At 35.7% G+C, this 23,548-nt stretch overlaps 2 protein-coding genes across 3 annotated transcripts; one reads left to right on the top strand and one right to left on the bottom strand.

Moving 5' to 3' along the window:
* Positions 1-5,902: 5,902 nt before the first annotated feature.
* Positions 5,903-18,939, top strand: LOC115446404 (lysosomal alpha-mannosidase). 2 transcript variants are annotated; one of them, XM_037444859.1, is made up of 29 exons: positions 5,903-6,100; positions 6,818-6,920; positions 7,083-7,164; positions 7,468-7,653; positions 7,911-8,035; positions 8,282-8,362; positions 8,719-8,855; positions 9,021-9,154; positions 9,457-9,577; positions 9,899-10,006; positions 10,193-10,295; positions 10,506-10,596; positions 10,718-10,808; positions 10,970-11,087; positions 11,386-11,543; positions 11,713-11,796; positions 12,271-12,438; positions 12,816-12,967; positions 13,192-13,313; positions 13,461-13,609; positions 13,967-14,093; positions 14,526-14,653; positions 14,855-14,972; positions 15,104-15,260; positions 15,347-15,441; positions 15,580-15,987; positions 16,334-16,654; positions 16,744-16,870; positions 17,275-18,939. In XM_037444859.1, the coding sequence occupies exons 1-29, from the start codon at positions 6,020-6,022 to the stop codon at positions 17,411-17,413; spliced, it is 4,014 nt and encodes a 1,337-aa protein (XP_037300756.1). In that variant the 5' UTR covers positions 5,903-6,019; the 3' UTR covers positions 17,414-18,939. The 2 variants fall into 2 exon arrangements, with proteins under 2 accessions (XP_037300756.1, XP_030028917.1); XM_030173057.2 differs by having other exon boundaries at positions 16,741-16,870.
* LOC115446405 (uncharacterized protein C1orf198) lies at positions 17,865-23,341 on the bottom strand. The gene is made up of 3 exons (XM_030173058.2): positions 23,087-23,341; positions 21,320-21,893; positions 17,865-20,490 (listed from the first exon to the last, which is right to left on the bottom strand). The coding sequence occupies exons 1-3, from the start codon at positions 23,216-23,218 to the stop codon at positions 20,354-20,356; spliced, it is 843 nt and encodes a 280-aa protein (XP_030028918.1). The 5' UTR covers positions 23,219-23,341; the 3' UTR covers positions 17,865-20,353.
* Positions 23,342-23,548: the final 207 nt, after the last annotated feature.

Raw genomic sequence — 23,548 nt, 5'->3', positions numbered from 1 at the left:
ATGTTATTGGAATACTTCCATCCCCAATTTTCAATAACTACGTCATTTCCTAGCCATGTCTGAATTTGTAGGTACACTCTTTTAAGGTGCTCAAACGCTGCATCAGTTGTTGTGATGACAAAAGAACACTCATATTTATATGGCGCTCCGTCTAAAACTCCTGATTTAAATACATTAAGGTTTAATTCTTTCATAAAAGCAACATCCAAAAATATGAGTGTTCTTTTGTCATCACAACAACTGATGCAGCGTTTGAGCACCTTAAAAGAGTGTACCTACAAATTCAGACATGGCTAGGAAATGACGTAGTTATTGAAAATTGGGGATGGAAGTATTCCAATAACATGTACATCCCAATAACAATGAATCAATTACCTGCTCCGGATAATTTATTGCAAATGTTATTTTGTAATTGCAAAAAGGGATGTGGAGCTGCGTGTGGATGCAGAAAAAAGTGGTTTATACTGCAGTGTAGCATGTTTACAGTGCAGCGGAAATAGTTGTTCCAATACTTCACCTATTATACAGATAGATGAAGTAGAAGAAAATATTTGATGTAGACAACAGTGTAATATATTTAAATAAACAGATTTTGTACTAATATTTTTTTTTCTTTCATTAGTCGTAATTAATTACCTTATTTTTTAAATGTACACAACAGAGTACGTTTCATTTATAATTAAACTGGCCGAGAAATTCTCGCTCTCCCTTCCACGTTTTTCTACTGTTCGAGACCCTACTGCTATTTTATACACAGGTATCTTTGAAAAATGTTCCTATATGTCTACTCAGGTAAGATTTAACATATAATTAAAAAATACTGTTTAAAGTGAAAATATTTGGTCAAACATTAATTATTTATAATATTTTTTTAACAATGGAAAAATGGAGTGCACAAAAAATTTTTGGGTAAACATTGCAATTTATAGTTTAAAAAACAATATCCCACATCGATCGTATTAATTCATTCACTATAACTCTAATCCGAGGTGAAAACCTCCAGGCGCTCCACTATAGTTCATTATGTGGTATTAACGCATTCTTTTAATTATAAATCGCGCGAACGTATCATTGTTGCGATGTTGTAGTCAATTGTCTAACACGCTGTCGTTGGCTGTATAAAAAAAACGGCCAAGAGCGAGTAAAATTCGCGCTCTAAATTTCCGTACGTATAGACATGAAGTCCATCCAAAAGCCTTAGAAAGTGGCCTAACAAATACGACACGAATGTCCGTGTCGTTTACTTTTGGAGACTGTGATTGGTCGAGTGACCAAAGCGTGAGTCACGTGCTAGTCTCTCGACCAATCAAAATGTCGGAAACTCTCGTGTCGTGTTTTTAGCACATTTTAAGGAATAATAAAATTAATATTTTATTTACCTATTAATACAGTTTAAAACTTGCATGTGTTTTTTTGTAGCAAAAAGCAAAACGAAAACCTTGAAATATGTTTCTCGTATAATCGTCCCACAGTTTTTACTTTTTGTTTCTTTTTATATATTTTTACGATATCCGCAATAATACGTACGATGCGAATATTTTGGTCCGCTTCTTATTACTTTTCAAAAGCTAGAGACCTTTTAATGTAGGAAATACATAATATGCCTCACAACCGAAATCAATAAAAGATCAATGATAGGTATTGAAAAAGTATAAATTCGCCATTAGCACACAAAACTGAAGAATCGAAACAATCTCAGTTGGGCCTATTGTATTTACCACGAATAAATAACAAATACCTACAAACTGTATTTTTGTTCGTACTGGTTTTAAACATCATCTGTTTCAGATGACACGTTCATTTAAGAATGTGTTAGTACATATGCGCCCGAAATACTTTTTCGTTTGATTTGTTAAAGTATGTCAGATCTACCCTTTTTTAATATCGTTTTCAAAGATTTCAATCGTTCACTAAAACCAATTACAAGCTTAAACTAGTCGATATAATCATCTCCAAGCATATCAAACAAATGTTTTTTAATAGTTCTATTTTTACCTATATTTGGTTTGATTGTTGGAAATGAACTTTAAGAATAACCCAGTGCCGCCTTTGAATACGTCTCCTGAGTTCTAAAATACGTCATAATCTAGGAAGTAATTACGCGTGTTAAAACATACCCGTTTATTATGAAACAGAGCAAGCCGGTTCCATGTTGCACGCTCTGCACATATCTGGTGTTTTTGCACGTTAAGGCTAAGTATTGATGATTGTAGCATTGAATAATACAATGTCATCTAGAAGGAAGAAGATTGAATCACGCTGTGGATTGATTTTGACCGCGCTCGTTGATGGTGGGTCAAGAAAATACTTATTTATTATAGAAAATATCATTGTTTTTTTGCATTTTTATAACTCAGTGATAAACAACCTATTGGAGCAGGTCCCTATGCAATAAATAAATACAATAGCGCAACTCTACTATTTTTAAATTATCCAATTCGTTCCATTGTCACACAGTTTATTTAATAATGAATTTTATTTATTTGTATAGAATTAGCTGTGCCCGCGGCTTCGCCTGCGTGTCACTAAGTTATTCGTTATATTTCATTCAATTTACATAAAATCGTAACGTACTATTAACCTGAAGCTTCCTCAAGAATTGCACTATCTTTTAGTAAAAACCGTACAAACATCCGTTCAGTAGATTTTGAGAAAATCGATCACATACAGACAGACAGCGTTTGGGGACTTTGTTTTAGAATATCTATAGATGTATACTTACCGCCAATATAACCTTATACCGTTATTTAAATATCATTACTCGTCAGTGTCATTGTTTGTAAACAAAACCAGTTCAAACCTGACCTCACCTAACGCTGCGATAACATCTACTCCTTAACGAGTGTCAACTTAGCGCTCGTTCAGACCGGCCTTCATGGATGCTAATTTAACTACGTGCTTGATTATTTTTTCTTTTTTTTTTAATTAAGAGACGCTTGTTTCGCTGTACACACATCACGCCTCTATCCCCGAGGGATAAGCAGATGTGCAATAACAGTAGGTACCACAATTCGGCCATGTATGATGAAATAGATGGTGTGAACGTATCTCCCTTGATGTGATTGTCGGCAAGCCTACCGTCATATCGGGTACAAATTTTAGGTTCCAGCTGATACTCCGAAAAACCCTATATCAATTTATCCTACTGATATTAAAAAGATAATTTTTTTTACATGTTTGTAAACGCGTCGCGCATAAAATGTTGAAATGATTTGAATTAAATTTCGAAAAAGAAAACCGATAATGCGCTCCTGTAAAAATTTATTCAGGAAAAAATGACGCTATCAATAGTTAGTCTCTAATAAAACAACAACTCAATAATGTTTTAATCGTGCAATAAAACGGTTGTACCAATTTTGATGCAGTGACTAATTATCAAGTCTTAATGGCGTTGTACCTACCTAACTCTTCGGGGATAAGAGCGTGATGTTTGTTTTAATTTTACATTAGGTTCGTTATTTTAATAATTATTTTTATACAGCCATGACCGGACAATATATCGCTACCAAACAGCAGCCAGAATAATTAAAGTGTTTAATACATTTTACTGCGTTTCCTGAGTTACTTCCTTAATAACTTGTGTTCTAATTGAAAGTGAATTACTTCCGAATTTTGTCACAAAATGTGTTGACCTTATAAAAAATGTTTCTTAGCAACGTTGCTATACTGAATCTAATAATACTGTGGTCATTATAAGACAACATAATTATTTATCTTCTAAACTATACGTATGACAAGCGCAATGCAGTGTTATTAGTCATACAGTAATCTATAGTTGTAAATCTTACTTTTCGTACCTAATATTACAGGCCAATATAAAAATAAAAAATACCAAGCAATACTTTGTAATTCAAGGTGTTGGATGGTATTTCTACTGTATATGGGCTGTCTTATTGCTTACCATCAGGCGAACAACAAATAAAAAAAGGAATAACTTGATCATTTCGTATCGGTCGTCCTCCAGTTCCTAAACTACTTTTACGTAGGACTAGGTCGCTGGGGGAATCACGAAGGCTGCAGTCTTCAAAAGACGGAAAAAATAATATAAAAAACCGCAATAAAATCCGAAAAATAGTATTATTTAAATACCTCTTAACAACTAATAATATACTGCTCCATTTATTTCTTTGTTTAGCAAAATAATAATTCGAGTAACAAAATTTACGCTGCCTACGGCATAATACACTTAACCTTTATTATATCATAACAGTATTTCTAAAAAAAATCTGTCATTATAAAACTTCCTGCACTATATCTAAATGAATAATACATACATTAATTACAACTTAATGTGTAACCTTACAGTTCGAAATATTTAAAGTAGTTTGCGACCTAGTCAATTAAACATGCATTGTGACGCATTTAACCTAGAGTCCTAGACAGTAATTGTAACAATTGATTGACGAAATAAGCAAACAGCTCACTTTATGTTAAGCCTCACGACTACCCATAAATAGTAGCAACACTATCCAGCGCCCTTACAATGCGGTATAAACGACACGAACCTTTATGTCGTCAGTTTGAAATGATTGTGATTGGTCAAGGAACCAACGCGTGAGTCACGTGTCTGTCTCGACCAATCACAATCGAACGACATGGACGTTCGTGTCGTGTTTTATGCCCAATTCTAATGGAGCTGAATTAAAAAGTATGTCTCATGGCTTTGTACTGCCCTTGTTAAGTCTTATAATGATTAGTTACTAACCTGGGCACAGTGTACTTCAAACCAGAATACAACAGTTTGCACAATGCAGTTTAGCGGCAGAAGTAGTACCGGTGGTACGTACCCAAATATACATTCGTATACGTGTTAGAGACTTGTCTTGTACCCACAAAATATTAATTTTGTGTAAGCAGTTATTAATATTAATATATTATAATATTTGCTATTTTATTTTCACTGATCTAGAGTTTCATATGGCAGGTTTACCTAATTGATGATTGTTTGTAGGATATCCCTATTCGCTTTAATAGCGACCACCATACAGACGATCTAAAACCCGCCATAGTGGCACCCGTAAGTTTATCGCCTTTGGGGATCAGCCGATGCATATCATACAAATAAGCTGACAGTGTCCACTGGCGAAGTATAATGATCTCTTGACACTCTATCTAGACCCCATTCCACTTATCATCAAGTATACTGGGGTACTTTGCCGTGCTGATCTAAAAAATCAATGACTAGTACGCAACAGTTATGGTTGTGGGCTTAATTCCGTGAATTGAATTTCCAATTCGGGCCATACTTTATGTAGTTTTCATGATGCAATTGCTACGTAAAAACAATAATAATTTATAAGTATGTATAAGTTCATACCTCACATAATGATTTTATGAGTCTGTTTGTGCGTAACATAAGTCATGGCAGCCGTGTTGGTATGAAAATGAGAATGTTTTCTATTCCGTCGGCGGGTCGGGGAAACTAAAGCCAGTTTCATAATGGCTAAAATATAATTCTATATTTATTCTACTACTTTTCAAATAACTTTTAAAGTTGTGACCGTCTCGAGAATCTTTTTTCTTCACTAAAATAAACTTCAAAAGGTTTAGTTTATTGTAGATAAAGTAGAAAAAATCCACTGAAGTGAATAGTAGACTAGTTCTGAAATTCTGATTTAAAGATTATTATGGTATATGTATGGTACAATTTGACTGTGTTGTTTTTCACTACAGATAGGCCAATTGGTAAGTTAAGACTAAGAATGCGACTGGAGTAGAGCGAACACTTACACAAATTTTTTTTGCGAGTATTTTAGTATGTAATATTTCATTTTAATACAAAATGAAGTTACTCAATACCCGCCTACCATTGTGAACAACGCTTTACAATAAACATAGGCAGTATTACACGATTTCTTGCTGATTACACTTTTCATTATTCACATGACTTTCGGTTATTTCAGTACATTATAGTGCTTTCATAAAGCTCGTAAAATAAGATAATTGTGATAGGAATATCGAATAATTAAAATATATATTTAAATGATGTAAATACAAAAATATATTATAATAGTTAAGTATGTTAAAATTATTGTTGTTATATTTAGCTTATATAAAATGTATAGTGGCTGCCAAAGCGAAAATTGAATGTGGGTACAAGGTACGAACTTTACTTACCGCCATTTTGTATAAACGAACTCAATCGCTTTTTCGATCTATCTCAAAAATGGACCAATTAGAACAAAGTTATTTACTATCCTTACAAATGGGTTGTTATGATTGGTTCATTCTAGAAATCGGATTGAAGATTGAGATTGGGTTCGTCTATTGAAAACAGCTGTTAGGAATTAGGATACGTTCGATTCTCTGTAATGTAATGAAATATAATCTGCTCAAAAGTCTATCATTTAATTATAATGAAAGTGATATAGTAAACACGTCATTATTTTTTAATTGATCATCGAAATGTGATCATACTGCATCCGTTGGTAAGTGGAGTGGGGTCTAGATAGATAGTAGACTGACGAGAGATGATCCCTCGCCAGTTGTCATACGCTAATCCTGGAACTCGTACTTTATCACACACTTTTTTTAAAAGTAGGTGTTCCTACTTTCAATACCGTGGAAAACTTGGGAACAGCATACTGGAATCCCGTAACTGAGGGACTGAAAGGGTCCGATGGAGAATGGGAAAGGAAGAGAGGGGGAATGATGGGCGTGCATTCGGTGTGAAGACCGAGCGCACAAGAATTACTTCAAGGGAGGAACTCACAGACCTGCGTGGCGGATTTAACTTTACGTACAGTGGTCGCTATACCCGGATACAACTATCCTGTGTAGTTACAAATCTGTTAAGATAAAATAACCTTTATTGCAGCAATGTCCTCAAACGCGAGACGGGGCTCTGAACGTGCACCTGATCTCCCACTCGCACATGGACGCCGGCTGGGTGAAGACCTTCGACGAGTACTATTATGGCAGTGAGTATCCGAAAATATGTCTTAATACATGCACGTTGAGGACGAAATTTACACTCGAAAAGATGCATGCATTGATAATTTAGTGCCACGGCCTGTTACGGATGTGAAAACAAGGATTTTGTTCAGTTTTACATATCATTTTACTTTTACGTATTATTGCAGCTAAAACGTCGACAAGCTCTGCAAACGTCCAACTTGTTTATCATTCAGTGCTATCAGAGCTGCTACACGATAAACGAAGAAAGTAAGTGCCCATTTATTAATAATTGAAATTGCTATATCTGTCCGTGTTTACAAAAACGTAGCCTCTGCCTAGCCTCATTTGCACGTTATTGAGTAATTCTTTGAAAAAAATCAATCTCATAATATTTACATGCCAGCAAGGCCTAAAGCAACTTTTTTTTTCTTTATCTCTTTGTCCGAGCACTGAGTCATCCGCTATACTTTGAAATGGGTAAATTATTTTTGACGCGATTCATTGCCAAGTTTCATTCACTTACCTCCATACGGCGCTACTCCCTTTCTCTATGCTCTATTTTTAACCCAGATTTACGTTCTCCGAAACGGGATATTTCTGGCGCTGGTGGAAGGAACAGAGGCCCACCACGCGCGCCACCTTCAGGACCCTCGTGCAGGAGGGCCGGATCGAGTTCGCTGGCGGCGGCTGGGTGCACAACGACGAGGCCACTCCTGACTACCTGCAGATCATCGACCAGTACACTTGGGGACTCAGGTTAGTGGAGCTAGGCTACAAATGAAAGTTTGGAGACAATCTCGAGAAACTAGGGTAAATCCTATGAAAGGATTGAGGTTAGGATTTAAAATAAAATTCTGGATGAATAGTAGGATACGTTTTACCCGAAAAATTAACAATCGGACATTGTGCTGAGAAAACATTTCCATGCAGGCGGAACCGCGAGTAATATTTAGTAAGTTTATTCTATAACTATCAGAGTAAATATTCTTATCAGTATAATATCAATATTACAGGAAACTAAACGACACCCTAGGCCCCTGTGGCAAGCCTAAAGCAGCGTGGCAGATAGACACATACGGCCACTCCAGAGAACAGGCGTCTCTGCTAGCACAGATGGGGTACGACGGACTCTTTATTGGTGAGTTAGACACTCCACTTACCATCAGGTGCAGTGGTATCACTTTGTCGTGGTTGGATAAAAAAAAGTTTGCTGTAAGGATATAGAATGCCAACAACTCCTTAGCAGCCGCTTACTGTCAGACAGGCCGCTTATCCGTCAGTTTACTTTATAAACAACATATTGATGTGGAATCGACAAGTGAATGTTTTCATGGAACGTGGTGAAAAGAAACAAAAAGAACGATATAAATGACTTTGTTTGCAGGTCGCGTGGACTATAGAGAAAGGGAGACAATGATAGAGGAAGATAGAATGGAGTTCATGTGGCGAGGAAGTGACGTGCTGGGTAAAAAAGCAATTATAATCAAAAAAACAAATTGGAAAGCTTTCATAAATTTCCTAATAAACCATAGCCTGAAAAATTTACTTTCACTTTTTTGCTTGCCGAATACGAACACAGATCACCTAATGGTATAGCAAACGTAGTTGTGTACACACAATCAGACAGTCCCACCTTTCATCTCCAGAAGGGCAAAGGCGCAACAAGTACACCCACTTTTCGCCATGTGTATACCTTCTCATGATAAAAAACCAATCTAACGCTCAATCGCTATGTATTATAGATTTAAAAAAATACATATAATGTTGAAAGCCTTTGAGATCTTTTACCCTTCTTTAAATTTTCAAGGTTTTTGTTTGCAGGAAAAATGTCGGACATAATGTCGCACACACTTTTTAACCTGTACAACGCTCCCGAAGGATTCTGCTTCGACTTCCTGTGCAATGACGAACCGATTGTGGACGATCCTGATTCTAAAGTATACAATGCTGATAAACGGGTAAATATTTCATTCCAATACTTATAGCATAAATTGGTGAAGAGGAAGCAAAGGTACTGTAAATGGTACAACTGATGAGCAAAGAACAGTCGTGGGGGTGACCTAGCACATTAAAATTTATAGGTACAAATTCGACAAAAGAATATAGTAGCCATTGTTTTGCAGGTGAATGACTTTATAGCCCAAATAGAAAGGCAGGCGAAGTACTACGATCATGATAACATCATGGTGACTATGGGGGGAGACTTCACGTATCAGAGTGCTGCCAACTGGTTCGTCAACATCGACAAGTTAATCAAGTAAGTGTAGGACTAGGAATGAAATAGACATGGTGGTTCAAGATTATAGTGGTATTCTGCTGAATCCCTTCAAGTTTGTATATTTATCCGGCTCCGAAAAAACTAAACTTTAAAGGGCCTTGTCTGATAGATTGCTAAGTAGTGTTATAGGCATCTTTTTACTCACAAAATATTATACATACCTAGCTGCTTTCTGTGTAATTTATTGGAAGACAATTAAATTTAATTTTAAGAAAACACTTATGAGCTGTAAGTAAGTGCCAACTTTTAAATGTGTACATTAAACTAAACTATATTTGCAGCCATGTGAACACTCACCCGGCGAACCTGTCGGACATCAATATATTCTACTCCACGCCGTCGTGCTATCTGAAAGCCATTTATTTATATGGAAGGAGAGATAAGGCCGTGTTCACTGAAAAGGTGCCTCCCATGTTCAACACTTAGATAATAATATACTTTGAGCTCGAGGTTAGAATCTCCAGTGAGGATGGAACGTGGATTAACGGCAGCTAACAGGTCGTGAAAGGAAAACCATTTCTGCAACATTCTTGAAAACTATGTAAAATTTGTACTAGTTGGCCGACTTGGAAATCAAACCCAAGACGCTGTAACGTTAAAACTTATATCTATAAGTCATTTTTAATGCCGCGATTACTCGATTCATAATACTTTATTGCAATGCAAGCGTTATACAAAAATCCTGTAATAAAATTTTCAAGGTTCATTCAAATTTTATTCCAGGGTGATCACCTGCCATACGCCAGTGACACGACCACTTACTGGACCGGCTACTACACCTCCAGACCCAGCCTCAAGTACTTGATTAGAAGAGCGCATGTATTTCTACAGGTAATAACACAACGTTATTATAAACACATCGTCAGACGCTGTAAAGACACGGTACAAAATAGTTGCAATGAGTAATTGAGTACATACTGCTGCTTGATACCTTAAAATACATAACTATATTACCTTCCCAAACTGGTTCTTGCAAAATAGAAACCTTACCCTTTTAAACACTCATATATTTTTCAGGTAGTAAAACAACTGACAGTGCTAGCTCGTATGGGTGATTCGTACGAACTGCACCTCCTGCGGCATGCTGTGAGCCTGGTACTGCACCACGATGCTATCACAGGTAAACTATCTGGACAAGTATTGAGCTACTTTCACTTTTTATAACCATCATACAAGAAGCTACTTAGTTGAAACATAGTAGAAGTGTTCAGTTTTTGGTGACAAGAATTTATTTATTTATTTATTTCCAACAAAAACATAGTATGTAATAGATACCACTTACAATTTATAGATATAGGTGACAAGAATGTATCTATAATTTTTGTTTCAGGAACTAGCCAACAGCACGTAACAAACGATTTTATAAGAATCTTGGCAGAAGCTATGGAGGCTTGCTCGAAGAAAATATCCCATCTATTAAGGTAGATGAAAACACAATTTCAATGGTGTGAAAATTTCGATAGAAATCCATATAGGCCACCAGTGGAATAAATTACAAACCAAAGAGCAAAAAATGTGTAATAAATTTCTGGATTTTTTCAGTTATTTGACGCCCACATGGGGCGGCAGCAGAAGATCAAAAAGTAACCAGCAGTTCTTCATCTGCCATCAACTCAACATGAGTCAGTGCTCTGTAAGTCAGTTTGATTTGATAGCAAACTTTTTTTAAAGCAACCCCACCTATTTAGATGAGAAAGGGAGTAATATTGCATAACGCTGGACAAATACTTAGTTGTGGTTTCTCAGTAGAAACAGTATTGCAGCATACAACAGAATGATGAACAAATTTTTCAGTTTACAGAAATGCAAGAACCCGTCCTGCTGTTAGTCTACAATCCATTGAGCACTAAAACATACTTCCACGTCAGGGTTCCAGCATTCGCCCTGCATTACTCCATCAGGGATTACAATGGTATGTAGCACGGAAACAATATGTTATCTGATTGAATGGTGACCATCATGATCATTTATAATAGTGGATAGTTCTGCCGAGTTCCATTCTCGCACCAGAAATCTTTTCCTTTCCGATTCCCATTCTTCTTCCTACAGAATTTTTAAACCACCCACAATTTTACTGCTCTTCCAACTGGTCTTCTTAGGCGATGACTATCACTCTATTATTTTGACCTATAAAGTATAAGTTTGTCATCCATATGCTATACACAAAGTTGTTTAGTCGTCATATTGTAATCCAAAATCGTAACCATCAGACGAAGAAGTAGAGTACCAGTTAGTATCCCTACCAGCGTCCATGATCAACCTACCAGGGCGGAGCTCCACGTCCATCCAGGAGTTGTTCTTCGAAGCTGAAAATATCCCACCCCTGGGATTCACGGCGTATTACATAACTCCAGTGAGGGATCAACTAGTAAGTACATTTTTTTCATTTTTAGTGTCTAATGTTTTAACTTACCTACTCTAAGCCAGGAAGAAATAATTAAAATGACATTAATTTTTAAATCGGTTTCTGTATAAATTTAATAATAATTGTGTATTGTGTGTGCTTTATCATATAAAGTATCTATTCTATCTTAAAGGAGGAAAATGCCTTCGCCAAGAAAAAGGTGTCTGAAACCGTTAATAATGCAGACGAAGAACTAACTCCACACATATCTAATGAGGTATTGTATTTCCACACCAATTATAATTACTAACATGTGTTTAATTAGATAATGAAACGAGCAAGTATCTTGTCCCATGGCGAGCCATTGCTCGTGATACATAAATATTCGTAATGCATTTAGACCTTGAGTTAGAAACAACGTGTCACTACCGTGCGCTGTTCATTATTCAATTATATAAGTTGTCACTTAAATTTTCGAAGAGGTAGGCAGAAACATAATTATGACACTCTTGCATCCCCAGACTTACTTCCATCCTATTATGCTATAGAACCCACTGCCAAATCAGATACAAAATGCCAAGAAACTCACATACGTTTCATTAAACCAATAACACATAATATCATATGGCCTGCTAAATGTAGGCTTCCCCTAAATATTTCCAGAACAACCTATTAGAAGCAAGTGCATCTAGCGAGTTCCTGAGTCTTTACAAGCCCGTCTGTCACATGCCTTCATTATTTTTACTTACAGTACCTCAAAGTGTTAGTGGACAAGACGACAGGGCTCCTGTCTTCCATCCAGCACATAGACGGAGTCAGGGTCGAGGTTGCGCAGAACTTCTTTTTCTACAGCCAAGGTCAGCAGATCATGCAGTCAGGAGCCTACACCTTCCGACCGGAGAAGACGAGGCCGAAGCCTGTATGTAACTGTAACATTTTTATAAAGTAATATTTATGTAACATTACGAGAGGTACAAATTGCTTGCACGTACACATGCTTTGGCTTCCAAATTGACTGTTAAGATCCTCTCCTTCCACACTGGCTACCATTTTATTTAAGCTGGAACATAAAGGTACTTACATTATGATTATAACTGCGGTAATAAAACTGGTGTTACTCTGGACAAAACAGCTACAATTGGGAACTGACAAGGTCGAAAGTTCTTTCACCTCAACCAAGTCTGCTGTTCCATTACTTGAGTAATGGAGTTGAGGTGCTAATGATTTCTCTCATTAGTAGTCTGTTGTAAACAATTCACTTGCCTTCCAAAAATTATCCCCAACATATCTACCCAGGTGACAGACCGAGTATCCTACACGACAGTCCGCGGGCCTTTGGTCAAGGAGATCAGGCAGAGGTTCAATGACTGGTTAACCCAGATCATAAGGCTGTACCGAGGCGAAGAATTCGTCGAGCTGGAGTGGCTGATAGGACCAGTACCGTTTGGGTAAAATGCTTATTATCTACTCTTGTCTTCATGTTACCCAGAATTACACAAGGGGTCAGGCTGGCTTACTGAAATCCTTACTTAGAGGCGGCAAAGCTCGGTACAGGTATGAAAAAGTCCATGTAGAACCTGTCAGACAATTGACGAGTATCACCTCTTCACTTTCTATTCGCTAAAAAACAAAATTAGCTTAGCACATAAAATATTAATTGTATAATTTTTAGAAATGATCTGGGCAAAGAAGTGGTTAGTATCTTCACCACAAATATAACGAACCACGGAGAATTCTTCACCGACTCAAACTCGCGCCAGATGATGAAGAGAACTTGCTGGAACCATACCGCTAGTACGTATTTTCTTCTTTAATACTTCCTAGCAGTGTCAAGACATAGAACCACGTTATCCCTACTTATGACTTATTTATACAACGGAAAGATATACTTACCGGCATAGTATTTGTACCTAATTCATATTATGTTCATGTTATTTCTAGATCATCAGAAAAAGCCACTGCCAGCATGCTACTATCCTGTGACGTCACGCATCTGCATCCATTCTGCCAACAGCAGTGTGGAGATGTGCGTACTGACCGATAGGACTCAAGGAGGCACTTCTTATAATGAGGGGGAAATCGAGTTGATGGTCAGTTTCTTTATTGCACTAAAGAAACGATAAAGTTGCTTAATTTTTAAAGGCATAGTGTCTGCGTTGGTTACTTTTGAGATAAAGAAGGCAGAAAAAAAATATTGAGACTCAAGCAATCCCACGGACCGATCAAATGCGACAGCAGAGATACTTCAAGTGTAATTTTTCTAGCACCGATCCACTATACCTATCTAAATGGCTGATACACGTTATAAACGCAAATGGCTGGAGAATGACACTAAAATACTCTCCTTGGCCCGATTAACAAATTGCACCCAATGCTCCCACCCACTGAGCAAAGAAGAGATGATGACGGACTTTGAAAATATCTCATTAAAAATCACTTTTTTTCAGATCCACCGTAGATTACTTACAGACGACGGCTTTGGGTTAGAAGAATCATTGAACGAAGAAGAGTTTAATATACCATTAGTTGTGAAAGGAAAACACAGGATTATTTTTGGAAATTTTAAACAAGAAGGTAAGATGTCATTGCTAAAGTGACTCAGTTTTGGATTTATGTGGAGAAAAGCGGCGAAATGTTTTCGATTGGGGACCACGTACAGGCGCAGCGTTGGACGTCTTCCTACAAGTGGGACAGACGATCTCATAGAGATAGCAGGAACCCACTGGATACAAACTGCTTCTAACAGATCGGTCAGGATATCTAGAGGAAAAGTTCAGCAGTGAATTTTTAAAGACTGAAAAGGAAGTAGAAAAATGATTAATTATACACTGGATAAAATTCATAGGCTTTATTGTAGACGTGAGCTTATGGAGTACTGCCCAAATTGCCCAAGTCCTATGCCGCCTTAGAATGACGATAACGTGCCTAATAAATTGCAGATTCCCGTTCTTACCTTACTTTCTTTTTATCGAATCTTCTATACAACACGTTCTAATTTTTTTTTAGTGGATGACCTAACATTTTCCGAGCGAGCTGCCCAGGCAGCGAGGCGATGGCAAATGGAGCCATGGCTGTTCTTCACTTCAGGAGAGAAGATCAGCAGGAGGAAGTGGCAGAATGTTAGAAATAAGCGGGTACAGTATGACTTTGTTTTAGAAAGAAAAAAAGGGCAAACACATTCCTGTTAGACTTTCTTGAAATACAACAGGAATAAGTAAACGATCCTAATTCATATCTCTGGGTAGATCGCAAATCTTATAGTTCTCTAATAAGTGCACTTGGCTTATGTTATAAACAGTAAACCACCCAGCTATATAATGAGAATTCCACTCCAGTTTTCAGCTTTGAAACTCCACGGTCTGCCGCGTCACATCCACGTTCTAACATTGGAGCCGTGGAAAGGAGGTTCCGTACTACTCCGTTTGGAAAACACCCTGGAGACTACCAATAGAGGTTATTTATTAATATAGATATTTTTAACATCATGATTATCATAAATATCATCATCATCAATCTAATCTTTTGTGTGGGGTTGGTTAAAGCATTTATTATAAAGATTACTAAGGTACTTCCGTGATATACAGAAAAGGCCGATGCCGCCGAGGACTTTACAAAACCTTCGCACATCACAGTAGAGCTGAGGAAGATATTCCTGCAGATGGAGATCAGGATGGTGCGAGAGACCACGCTAGCCGCCAATCAGTGGCTAGACGACGCCAGGCAAATGGACTGGAGTACCAGGTATAATAAAAATTACTAGTTAAAGCACGCAATAGAACTACGTCGTCAAGGCAGTCGATATATTTTCACTAATACGTTTGATACAGATACGTATACAACGGTTCTGAGGACGGTATCCTGCCTGAAGATGTTGAAGACACTGAGGATAAACCAGTTAAACAAGTTGATGTTAAAGAATCTGGTAAGAAGAAGAAAATAAATTCTAGCCAATTTTATGCCTGTCCCGTACATTTAGCACGTTTAGGCAAACAATAAACATTAAGCATAATATAGAAATTGAATAGTGTGACTTTTTTTAAGATTTATATCATTTTTACAGATTCTTATGAAGAACCTAGATATACGAGAGACAAATTCTCGAGACCAAAGTATCACGAAAAGTCTAGATTTAAAACCAACTACGATCCTTTCCTGAGACGAAAAAGATCTGTAAATTCAACTATAAATATATTAGACAATATTATTAACGATACAAAATATACACCTAATTACATACTTAACACTACTAAAGAAAGAAATGTATTTAAGAATGCATCAGTTAAAACACAATTGGCAAATTTAGCAGTAACTCTGAAATTACCGACGCTAAGTTTTCTAAGTAAGAAGCCAAGACATTCTGACGACTGGACTTCGGAAGTTACTTCTTCGGAAGAAGACCTGTCGACTAATTTGAAGAAGAGATCTCACGTGTCCAAAAACGGGAGGCTAAAAATGGGCTCTTACGAAGGTATACTGGTTCTTGTTATGATAATTTTTGTTCATTTTTATATTACTACAAATCACTGCCACCACCCGGGAAAATAATGAATTTTAAATGAGTTTAAGGCGGACTGCCTTTTCGTTTAATTTTTTAAATTACGCAAAATCCATAGTCCCACAACATAATAAAAGATCTCAATATCCGGTTACCAACTGGAATGCGAGTGTGCAAGATATCTTATTTTGATTAAAAGAAAGCAAATATACTAGGCAATATGTTTCAAAAGCACACCACTAGTTTGTACTAGTAAAATTTTATAATACAACCAGCCCTTCAGTTCCAATTTTAATATGTTTAATAACTTTAATTTTAGATTTCATCTATGACGACTCAGACGATGGCGTCACAAAATCAATATATGAAATGTACTACAAAGTGAAACCCCGAAGGAATTCCTTTAAACCCTTCATAAGAAGCTCGGAAGAAGAAGAAAAGCCAAGAAGAAAGAAGAAGACTCGAGTTATGAACGATTATGATGATGTCACTACTAGAAAGAATAAGAGACATAGGAAAGCCAAAGGGAGAGGGGAGAAGCAGTACTTTATAGCCGAGAGTGGGAGAAAATACTTTATTGGAGATGGTCATAGAAGTGATAGAAGAAGAGGAGAGGATACCGAAGAGTATCAGATGAGAGGTTTGTTTCTTTTTTATGTAACCGAATTACGATTAAAAATAATATCCTCAACCCTTGAAGCTTCCCTAATAAACGGTGACTTTCAGAAGCCGTTACCAAATCCTACCTAATAACAAGAGGGAAAAGAATAAAGAAGTCTTCTAAAGAAGACGAATATTCAGATGTAGAAGATACGCTCACAGAATATAGAGAGAATAAAAGAACTAGGGTAAAAAGGTATGTATGTATGTATGGTTCAGGGTTCTGCTGCATGACGGACCGACGACTTATCCACTTAGCACTTAGCCAGCATCCATTCGTTACGGTAGCGGACGAATGCGAGCTGCTCAAGACGGGAATAGTTGGCACTCACTTGGGGAAGCCTACGTTCAGCAATGGACGGCAACAAGGTGATTGGATTGAGACCATGGTTGCAATATACATTTTGCATCTCTGCCTAATCCCTTAAAAGTGTAGCTGTGAGATAAGGTATGATATAAGAAATAATTCGTTCAATTTTTCAATTTGTAGAATTCATTAACCGCCTTCTGTTCCCAAAATACAGGGCAAATATTTTTTAATATATAATTTTTATTTCTCGCATTAACAAGCCCTTGGTAACTAAATATATTCTTTCAAAGGACGCTCCAAGAAGACCATCCGGAACCGAATTCGGAAGAACCAGATCCCACAGAACCGGACTACGTGGTCACCTTGCGACCCACGCAAATTCGCACTTTTGTCATTTGGTTCGAAAGCAGCAAGAACTATGCCAAATAGATTATAAATATAGTTCCACAATACTGTCAGTAAATGAAGATATTACTTAAAATGTCACCATAAGTCTTTTTATCATTTGTGAGTAATGGGTGTTCTAATACTTGTGAGGGTCAATACTTTTCCCCGAACAATAAATTATACAAAACCCAAAGTTACAAAAAATCTTAACAAAAAAAAAAATTTGAAGAGATAATAAAATTATCCCACTACGCGTCCACTCTTTCTCAAAGTATCTAACATACGAAATAACAATTACTGCCTCATTTGTCAACAAGTTAAATGCAGTCCACGGTTGTATTTTTTTTGTGTGCAATAAAACGGTATATTTATGTCAAAACTAATAAAAAAAAAATATTGTCTTCTTATCGCTTACACAACACACAGTTTATGTGTCAATGGGGTATGTGGGTCTTGTTAAATGTTTTTATTTATAAATAAATAAAATACACCAATTTTTCTACAATATATTAGCGTTATACAATATGTAAATAAGTTACAAAGGGTAAAATAAATGCAGACGTCTTTGTCAGACAAACAGTTTCAAAAATACCGCAGCATCACAACGGAAAGAACTGATCAGGAATCGAATTTCCAATCCAAATTTTCATCAACACACACGCTTTACACATAACCGAAATCGTCCTAGGCATCAGTCTTAAGTGGGAGTTTTTGCGCAAACTACAGCGCGCAATTATTTTTTTACCATTCGCCCATATAACTTGTTTTGTACTTAGTATATTTTGTTGCCTAATAGAGGCGTTATGCAAATTACAAACGCACCTTAAAATGTAATATGCGACGTTGTGCGCGATTCGGCTTTTTTATTGATTTGTTCATGTGTAGCGAGATATAGTATTTATAAAAAGTTTTAAATAAAATCGGGTATTACATGCAAAAGAATCATAGGATATACCAATTAAAATTACATCAGTCAATAATTTTCAAATATTACATAAAATATACTGCATAAGATAATAATACTACATTAAAGAAATCATCACAAAAAATTGTTAACATTTAGTTTAAGATGTAAATAGACAAAGCATGGATAACCACCATTTCCAAACGATCCCAATCTTTTTTTCGATCTATGTAAAAAATGGATCAATCAGAACAATTTATTTTGACATGCTTACAAATGAGTTATTTCGATTGGTTCATTCGAGGAATCGGATTGAAGATTGAGATTAGGATCTTAGATTGAAAACGAGATGACAACAGTTTTATTTACATATTCACGTAGATTTTGCTGTAGTTATTAAAGCATCGCTTATATGAATTAAACAATACATAGTCATCTTTCCCATTGTCCTCTGGCTACAATTTGGATCCTACAAATTATAGAAAATAGGGTCCAAAAACTTTATCTCTAAGGATTTAATATTGTAAAAATTATTGTTTATCAGATGTTCTTATGTCTATAGTTTAAAATGTATATACATTGTCAGGTTATGCATGCAACAGTTTTGTTAATTCAGATTAATCAAACTATTTTGTTACATTATTGATGTGATCAAAAAGCAATTCAAAATAAAGATTTTTCTTTGTTCTGTGTTTCTATTATTATTTACTTTTATGATATGTTACAAGTCTAGAGACCAATCTACGAGTATTCTATAAAAACATTTAATGAGATTACTTATTTTTTCGACGTATAAAATGGGAAAAATAAATCTTTACTGTGTTAGAAATGGAACATGCTGTATTTCTTTTATAATTAATAATTCTTGATAAAAAAAATCGTTGCGCTTGAGGGACAAAATATTGAGAAAGTAAGTTGTAACATACTCAGATATTTTATGTGGCATATTGAATATCAATGTGGGATAATATGAACTATTTTGATCAATTCATCGAAAAGCTTCTATGTTCACATTGTAAAGGACTTAAATTATGAGATTCCATCACTTAAAAATACACCATTACATGTTATGAGTACACAATAGTGCCTCGCACATCACGGTTTCGAATACTTAAAAGCAGTAATTCCGTTCTTTGATTATAAAATTATATATGAAAGATGCAAACTACATTAAATGGATCCTACAAGATATATCAGTCCAACCATAAAATAATATCGGATCTCATGACTACGTGCTTAAGATGCGGACCTTAAGATCGTTATCATATGCGAATTTTTCAAATTGAAAAATAAACATGATCATACTTAATATTAAATATTTGTAACAACATATAGGTTGCTGCTACTGTAGACGAACAGATGGTTGCGTTCCTCTATGGAAGGAGAAGATTTCTAGTCAGACAGACTCACCATTAAAAGGGACACAATGTGGATCGAAAATATACGTTTTGAAATGTAAGTTACTTCTACTTACCTCTCTGTATACTTCTAGGAAGCTAGCGTGTTAAATCAAAATACTAGCTGTTTATTATATCGTGGACTGACTCTTTGATCCAAGAGATAAATCTACAGGATTCATACTATAAACTATAGCCAAGTATATGGATTAACTAAATACTTTTGACATTGACAAAAATTACCCCCTAGCAACTGTAAAAATTACACCATGAGTTAGCCAGTGTTAAACAATATTGGTTTAAAAACAAGACAATTCAAAGATAACATACCACTAAATAATAGATTCACAATTGCCAGTAGGTTATTCTTTTATCCATAGATACAGGGTGTTCAATAAGGAGGTATAATTTAGACTTGCAAGAATACGAAAAATTTCCTATTACATCCACTCATGATCAAAAATTGGTTCCGTAATTTATTTGCAAATATTTTGAAATTAAATATAGTAGTGTTAATTACAATATGTTTTTTCTGTCTTATACTGACCCGGCATTAAGACCCCACTTTTAAAATTAGATCTTCGTCTATTGTTTGCTATTGAACAATAAACCACCTGAATTTGGTGTAAATATAATACCTCCTTTATGCAACACCCTGTATTCTTAGTAGTAGAAAATAAATTACCAATTATCTAAGAAATCATAGCCAGTTTTTGGCACGGCCGACGTGGATTCGGTCAGTGTTTCAGTAGACTGGAAATCGGTACCAGATGACGCTTGACTTGACGAGAGAAGACCGCGGTTTTCTTCAGAGAGATCTGTAATTAGTAATAAATATTATTAAGAATATTGTAGCTTTTTTTTTAAATCTAACTCTATGTTTGTTAGCTTGGCAGGACCGGCTTATACAAACACACCGGACTTTCGGGTGAGTGCTTTAGGCACTTGTAACCGACTAACCAGTTAGGAACCTCGTCTTAAGACGGTCATTGGGAGAAGATGAGACATCAACGATCATGAATTGTAGCTTATGATAAGACTTAGGGTTTGTAAAACGTCCTCCGGTTGCCTCGGGTCTAGGATTTCCAGAATAGCAGTCATATTGGATTTTCTGTTCAGTATCAGCCCAGTCACATCATGGTATGAAATACATAGGGTGGAAAGTGGATTCACTATTAGTGACTAATAAGTATAAGTGAATCACTAATCATTAGTTGCGTCTCTGACTACTCCTGTTGAGGTTAAAGGCGTGAATGTTTGTACCCCCCCCCCCCCCCTCCTAAAGGAACAGAAATCTAGCATGCGGGCGGGCGTAAAGTCAAAACCATTCTATATGTTTGAAAAAAAATATTGCCACGCCAACACTACATTAAAATAGCCCAAAGGCAAATAAACAAAGATATTGATTAAAAGTGTCCATATTGGTTACTAACAGGGCAAATCCATGTTCAATCCTTAGTAAACAATGATAAAACATGCAGGTATGCCATGAATCATATCATTGTGTATGCATAAGTGTGACTCAAATGTTTTAGTTAATAACCAAATTACATCTAAGCAGAGACGCAACCAAGTGGTGGCTTATCGCAAAAATACCTTCACACACTTCTCACATTGAAAAACCATACCAAATAAATATATACTTACCACTGCTAGATTTCACGACACTACTTCTGTAATCCTTCTTATCATTCTGAGGACTTTTGAAGTTAGTTCTAAAGAAGTTCTCTGATGAAGCAACTATTTGTGTCTGGTGGCTCGAGACCAAGCACTCCCTCTCATCATCTTTTGCTTTGAAATTACCTATAAACTTGCTTATAAACCCTGGGGAGGTGACCTGCCGCTCTTCACTGTAGTTACGGAGAACGTCATGGCTTTTTAGAGCATTCTTGAGCTCCGATACAACTTTGGAGTGGGACAAGGCAAGCTCAGATAAGACTGGTGGGGGAGATGTCGGTTTTTCTTCCTTCGGAGCCCTGCACTCGCTCAACGCACACAAGTTAAGCTGGCTTTTTGTTTGATACAAAAATGGAGCGGAGTGTTCATCTCTGTATGATGTGTTTTCGTCTTGAATTACTTTCTGTCCGTGGTCTCTGCCGAAAAATGACATCAAGTCATCTTTACGGACTGGTGGGTCGTTGATGTCAAAGTCTAGAGTGTCTAAGAGAGCATATTTTAGGGATATCTCCGGTTTGATGAGGGTTTCGTTGATTATTTCAACCTGTAATTATGAAATGGTTCATGTTACACTTAGATCATTTTGTACATTTATGATTTTTTTTTATTCAGGCAAGTAAATACAAAATTTACATGTGTGTTGCATCAGATTTTAAAAAAAGTGTGTGATAATGATGATAAACATTTTTTTTTTATTTTTAACAACTGGTTATAGATACTTTTTAGGCAAGTGAAAGTACTTAAAAAAAAAATAGTTGACTTATAGAATATTTTATACACATCTGATATCATTATTTGCATATGTAACTAATAACTTATTAGTTAATCATTTAACTAATGTGCAGTCAACATGATATTCAAACATATGCTTTACTTATATTTTATCAGAATTAAGGAAATATCTGGTTATTACTTTAAATAAACCATGTTATTTGTGTCACTAGACTAATGGAATGAGTCTTAACTAATGAGTCACTACTGTTAATCTTCCACTTAATAAAATTACTCTGACAACTTACAGCTTAATACATCCATATCCAGAAATATTAATGTATGCGAGTTCTAAAACTTATTCATATCTCATTAATTAAATAATATCATTAAAGGTTTTGGACCAAAGCTTCCTAATAACAATAATATTAATGTATCTTCTTAGTGGAGCAACAAGTCTGTGTGTTTCTTGCAGTAATTTTGAAATAAGAATACCTATGTGCAACCATGTTGCACATGTATTCTAAGCATAGGGAAATGCATAACATAACAAGATTTACTTATCTTTACTTAGATAAAATAGTGTATTTAAAGACTGGGTTCGGTACCAAATATATCTAGGACAAAGAAATTAATATATGTAAGACAGTAGTGTTTTTGTGGAGTTATGGGTTTGATTCCTGATAGAAACTTTTTTTACAGATAGGTATTATGATTTATAATTATGGTGGTACGTTCGAGGGTTAATAATGATAACTAATATCATACTACAATTATAAATTATAATAATTACTAACCAAACACCCTAATTATTAATTATTTATAGTATGTATAAATAAAACAAATAAAATAATTCAAACAACTTATTCTATCCATGAATAGGTGTTCCTTTTTTAAATGAAACTTTTTTCTTAATTCTACGATTCAATGATCATTACGATCATGCGTGTGGAATTGGTAGCAATTAACATAATAACGGATTATCGTTTATTAAGTGAAAACATTAATTACGAAATATTTACTTACTTTTTCCTTTTCCGTAAGCGTTTCCCAGATAGTTTCATACGAATTTTTTGCTTCTACAATATCGTCGTGTATTTTTGAAGCAAGCGGATTCATTGAACGAAAATATTCTTCGGCAATTGCGCTAAGAGACATTTCTGCGGCTTAATTTCTTAAATATTTCCTCAAGAACGCTTACATTTCATTTAAAAAATCATTTTTTATATTCATAAACACAACCGTACCAGCGGACATCGAAATATAAATAATGTGGGAAAAGGACAGGACTAGAATGGATGAATGAATGAATCATAACAAATTGTCTATGATTTACGGTGAATAACGATTTACTATTTATAATATATACAAAAATATTATATTTAATTAGGAAATGTTAAACAAACCTACATCGACAACTAATAGACGCTATAAGTATGAACACCATTAAGGAGTGAACTACGTAAAAGCTAATTTATTATTAGTAAG

The sequence above is a fragment of the Manduca sexta genome, chromosome 28, assembly GCF_014839805.1.
Source record: "Manduca sexta isolate Smith_Timp_Sample1 chromosome 28, JHU_Msex_v1.0, whole genome shotgun sequence".
Lineage (NCBI taxonomy): Eukaryota > Metazoa > Arthropoda > Insecta > Lepidoptera > Sphingidae > Manduca > Manduca sexta.
This window is presented reverse-complemented; position numbering and strand designations above follow the sequence as displayed.

What these genes read in the sequence shown, in the direction of transcription:
- LOC115446404 (XM_030173057.2), top strand. Translation starts at nt 6,020, where the DNA reads ATGTTAAAATTATTGTTGTTATATTTAGCTTATATAAAATGTATAGTG. An exon ending in GAGCGCATGTATTTCTACAG is followed by an intron (nt 10,007 to 10,192) that starts GTAATAACACAA and finishes TATATTTTTCAG; the next exon opens with GTAGTAAAACAACTGACAGT. An exon ending in AGAAGACGAGGCCGAAGCCT is followed by an intron (nt 12,439 to 12,815) that starts GTATGTAACTGT and finishes ATATCTACCCAG; the next exon opens with GTGACAGACCGAGTATCCTA.
- LOC115446405 (XM_030173058.2), bottom strand. Translation starts at nt 23,218, where the DNA reads ATGTCTCTTAGCGCAATTGCCGAAGAATATTTTCGTTCAATGAATCCG. An exon ending in CGCTTACGGAAAAGGAAAAA is followed by an intron (nt 21,894 to 23,086) that starts GTAAGTAAATAT and finishes TCATAATTACAG; the next exon opens with GTTGAAATAATCAACGAAAC. An exon ending in TGTCGTGAAATCTAGCAGTG is followed by an intron (nt 20,491 to 21,319) that starts GTAAGTATATAT and finishes TACTAATTACAG; the next exon opens with ATCTCTCTGAAGAAAACCGC.